Raw genomic sequence first — 4,719 nt, forward strand, 5'->3', positions numbered from 1 at the left:
CTTCCCAGGGGGCTGTTACTTCTAAGAGGAGAGGCCCACGTGGCAACAGAGGGACCCTCCCTTCTTCTACTTGTTAAATAGATCCACACATTGGTTGTTTTACATGAAATTCGAAATCACAACCTGAGAGGCCTAAGACCACACCGACGTTCACGGCTGACTCCAGCTGGGCCCCTTATTTCCAGAGCCCGGGGCTTTCACTCCGTCTAATCCTTAGCCCCGCCCACGCGCCCCCTCCTGCCTCCTCCCCACCTCCAAGAGTGCGGGGAGGGGGCGGCGGGGGACCGGTGGGTTGGAACGTTTGATTTTTAAAGGAATTGGATGTATTGGCTTGGATCCTGCACAGCCCCGGGGTACTGGGAAGGTCCCAGGGCGAGACCGATTTCTACCAGAAGGGTGCCAACCCCGGGGGCGCGGAACGTCGGGGCCCATCTCCTCATCTCTGAACCCTGATCACCGCTTCTCCGTGCGAGGGCGAGGGGCCCCGGCTCGGAGTCAGGGAGGCGCTGCTCTTCCCGGCTCCGCGCGTGAGCCTCGGGCGCGGCCCCAGGCCGGGGGAGCCAGGGCCCGCCGGGTGGTGGCGGGCGCGCCGCAGGGACGTCCTTGTTTTCACGGCGTCCAGGGAAACCCAGCAGAGGGTTTTGCCACCCACCGCGCCTTGTGCCCGAGGCCACTGCGCGCGGACTGGGCAGGCGGGGTCTCGGGCTCCCTGGATGACTGGGGCGTCCCGAGTTTCCAGCGTCTCCGCGCTTACAGGGGTCCGGTCTGCCTTCGTCGAGCTTATCGCGGGGGCTCCCGACGACTCCAGCGCCACCGTCCGCATCCGGCCAGGCCCTGCCCGGGCCCCTCGCCTTCTCCGCCGAGCACACTGGCCCTTCGCTGCTCACTCGGTGTCCCGAAAGCCACAGCGAGTCCCCGGTGGACGAGCAAGGGGGCTTCGCGCTGGACGGGGATCCCACTCCGAAATCTTGGGGTCCTGCGCGAGACGTGGTACCTGCCGCAGGGTGCAGGGTAGCCAGGGCTGCGGGGCCCTGAAGGCCTGACGAGGCTGGGATCGGCGAGATCCCCGGGGACCCACGGTGACAGTGGCAAAGATTCTGGCTCGAGATGGCGCAGACAGCACAGGGTCTGGGAATTACTGGAGCGGCTCTTCGAGAGCGCCTCGGGACCTGGGCGGGGCGGAAAGCTGACCCCGGGGCGGGGATGGAGACAACACTCCTCCAAAACTGTCGGGGAGGGGGCTCGCCGCCGACACGCACCTGTGGCTCAGGCCCCGACGGCATTTAAAGGGCGGAGGGCGGGGCCCGGCGGGCCGCACTGGGAGCTGCTGGCGGCCGCGCTGGATGGGGCGCCCATGAGCTTCGGCTAGGAGCCACCCGCCCAGGCCCGGGAGCGCCTGGCCATGGCCGCTTACCGCGACGGCTCGGGGCCCTGCGCGGCCCCGCACGGCCAGGCACGGGCGGCCGCGCACCCCGCGGGCTACGCGCGTGGCGACCTGGGCGCGGCGGGCGGTGGTGGCCCGCGCCTGTGGCTGAACGCGCCCGCTCTCAGCTCCGCGCCCTACGCGCCGGGCCCCGCGCCCGCGTCCCCCTACGGGGCCCCTGGCCCGCTCCTCGGGGCCCCGGGCGGCCTGGCGGGCGCCGACCTCGCGTGGCTGAGCCTGTCTGGCCAACAGGAGCTGCTGAGGCTGGTGCGGCCGCCCTACTCGTACTCGGCGCTCATCGCCATGGCCATTCAGAGCGCGCCGCTGCGCAGGCTGACGCTCAGCCAGATCTACCAGTACGTGGCCGACAACTTCCCCTTCTACAAGCGTAGCAAGGCGGGCTGGCAGAACTCCATCCGCCACAACCTGTCGCTCAACGACTGCTTCAAGAAGGTGCCCCGCGACGAGGACGACCCAGGTAACAGAAGCTCACCGCCGCGCCCCGTCCGGGACTCCGCGGATCCCCGCAGCTGGCCTGCTGGCACTCTAGGGACGGGGCGGCCTTGGACAGCCCGGTCCTCTTTGCACAGCTGAGGGTGCCGAGGCGGGAGGAGGGTGGGGAAGAGACACGTACTTGGCCGCAGACGGCTCGAGGACGCCAGCAGAGCCCGCGGCCCTGACCCGAGGTCTAGGGCAACAGGAGTCTCTGATTCTCGCGCGCTCCCGCTAAGGAAGAAGCAGGAGAGCTAGCCTGCCGGGGGACCTTTGGAGTGACTTCTCTGGGCCTGTGTCCTTTGCTGTAAAATAGGAAAGACGGTGGCCACCTGGAAGACTAAGACAAATCAGATGCCGCTTTGGGAGGCCTTGGAGCCTGCAGAGAGGCCTGGCATGGTGGGCTCCACTCCACTGGCAAAGCGAGTGCCAGGGGAGAGCCGGTCCGGCTCTGCACCTCATAGGTCTTCTCTCTGGCCTTGACCTTAGCGAGGCTCTGTATTTCCTGGGGGTCGCCCTTCCCCGGTCTTTCTGGGATGCCCACATTCTTCCGAGTCTGACAGTGGAGGCCTGGTCCGGTACAGCGCGCCCCCTCAAGGTTTGGGGTGGGCGTGAGGGCTCACGGAGGCGCCGGTGTGGTGGTCTCTGTGAAGCTGACCTCCATTTCTCACGTTCTCCCATCATCTCGGTCAAATACCGGATTTTCTGATCTGGGCCCTTTCTTCTTCCGCAGGTAAAGGCAATTACTGGACCCTGGACCCAAACTGTGAGAAGATGTTCGACAACGGGAACTTCCGAAGGAAGAGGAAGAGAAAAGGGGAGGCGAGCGTGGCCGCACCCTCGGGTGCCCGGAGCCCGGGAGGTACCGAGGCGCCCGAGCTGGAGCCCCTGGGCACCGCCTCCCCGGACCTGCGGCTCTCGTCATCCCCTCCCGCGCCCGAGGCAGCCGCCTGCTTCTCCAGTTTCGCCTCGGCCATGGGCGCCCTGGCTGGAGGCCTCGGTACCTTTCCCGGGGGCCTGGCGGGCGACTTTTCTTTCGGGAGATCCACGACGGTCGCTGCCCACGGTACGCAGGCCCCCGGCCCCGCGCTCGGCTTCACCGCTGGCCATCAGACGGCGGCCACCGGTTTCCGCGTCGGTCACTTCGTCTACAGTCGGGAACGGACCGAAGTTTGAAGGGAGGCCGGGGATTGTCCCGCGTGCGGGGTCCACAGGCCATGAGCTCAGCCCCACGTGTTCGCTCCACAGGGGTCAGGGCAGCGCAGGGAGCGCAGGGCGCCGGGGCGGGATGCAGGGAACCGAGCCAGCCTGTCGTGCACCCCTCACCCAGGCGACCATCCAGGTGGGGTGAGCGGGCGCTCCCCACTCCGCCTGTGCTTCCAGTTGACCTGGACCTCGAACCCACGCTCCCAGGGGGTTCCGCCTTAAAGGGGCCACAGGCTGGCGCTCACCCCAGCTTTTCTGAGGGAACCTGGCGCACCCCAAAGAGCCTTGTCATACGTGCTAGTGGGGACGCCCGGGCCCCTGTGGGGCGGATTTTCTCCTCCTTCCCAGCCTGGCTCAGCCGGTGCACAGGGCCTTTCCTTGGCGCTCCAGGGAGGCCTTCGGGGTTCCGGAGCAGCCCCGGGGAGCCGGCCGGCTTCCACCCACCGTCGGGGGGAGTGTGCAGCCAGCGAGGGGCACCTGGGACGGTCGGGACCTGACGCGCGTACGAGGGACTTCCGGAGGGCTGGATGGGAGGAGGGCTGCGGATGAGCGGCCCTGGGGACACCAGCTCCTTCCCTACCACTCAGCGCCTGCCTCCCTGACCCTGTGGTAGCAGCAGGCGCCTCCGGGGGCCACCAGAGCCGTGCCGAGCGCGCTGGAGTCTCAGGGTGGGTTTAGGTTTGCCACCCAGCCACACTCACACGCCGGAGAAACCACTCTTGTTTTCCTCTCCCTTCGTACCCCTCATCCCCCAAGCTGGTCCCCAGAGTCCCCACTCCTTGCGCGGAGCGGCTGCCTTCTGTGCAAATGTAAACCCCCCTCCCCAATTTGTATAACATTTACCCAGAAGGTTATCTTTGGAGCCAACAGCCACTGGGAGGAAACATTTTGGCTTCTGGACCTCCCCGAGCTTCTGGCGGCGGGGGCTCGGGTATCATTTGGTTCCTCCTGGAGCGGCCGTCGCCCCGCACCAACCTTCCCTGCGCTGGGGGCGCGCAGGAGAGGCGTCTTCCCTGGGGGAGAGCAGGGAGAGGACCCTGCGAACTTGGAGGAGGGCAGGGGATTTGGCGAGCCCAGCGGAGCAGGTGCCTCCAGGGCGCGAGTTTTAGAGGAAGCGGAAGGGCTTCGGTCATGGCTAGAACAAGCCAAGAGTCGCGGTGAATTGGGAGCCTGGGTCGTGAGGCACAAAGTTGCAAACTGCTCAGCATCGCCTCTCTCTGCTGCCAGGCTGTGGGAAGGCGAGCAGCGTCCTAGCTCTGTTGTGATACTGTGTTGCCCAGCCAGACTTACAACCAACCCAAAATTTTTGGGGAAAACACTCCCCAAATGTAATACAATTTAAGAAAACCAGAGAAAGAAAATCATCACCTTACGAAAAGAAAGAATTTTCTCTCAGGCCCATTTAATAAACAACAAATGCTAAAACAATAAACACCAACATACTGTAACTTGAATCCACTTGCTGTTCTATACATGTGAAGAATCCACCACTATTTCCAACATTTTCAGTTTAGACTCTGCATCTGCAGGAAACTTGGAGTAAAGTAATTTTTAAAAATAAGTTTGACAACATTGGGAAAGTACAAGGTACACTTTTA

The 4,719-nt window shown here is 64.7% G+C and overlaps 1 protein-coding gene across 1 annotated transcript; it reads left to right on the forward strand.

The window, feature by feature from the left end:
- Nucleotides 1-1,354: 1,354 nt before the first annotated feature.
- Nucleotides 1,355-3,091, forward strand: FOXI2 (forkhead box I2; the record flags this gene model as incomplete). The annotated part of the gene is given in 3 exon segments (XM_082602699.1): nucleotides 1,355-1,366; nucleotides 1,370-1,901; nucleotides 2,649-3,091. Coding segments are annotated over 3 exon segments (987 nt in total).
- Between the last annotated feature and the right edge of the window lie 1,628 nt (nucleotides 3,092-4,719).

The sequence above is a fragment of the Mesoplodon mirus genome, assembly GCF_964341445.2.
Source record: "Mesoplodon mirus genome assembly, chromosome: 2".
Classification (NCBI taxonomy): domain Eukaryota; kingdom Metazoa; phylum Chordata; class Mammalia; order Artiodactyla; family Ziphiidae; genus Mesoplodon; species Mesoplodon mirus.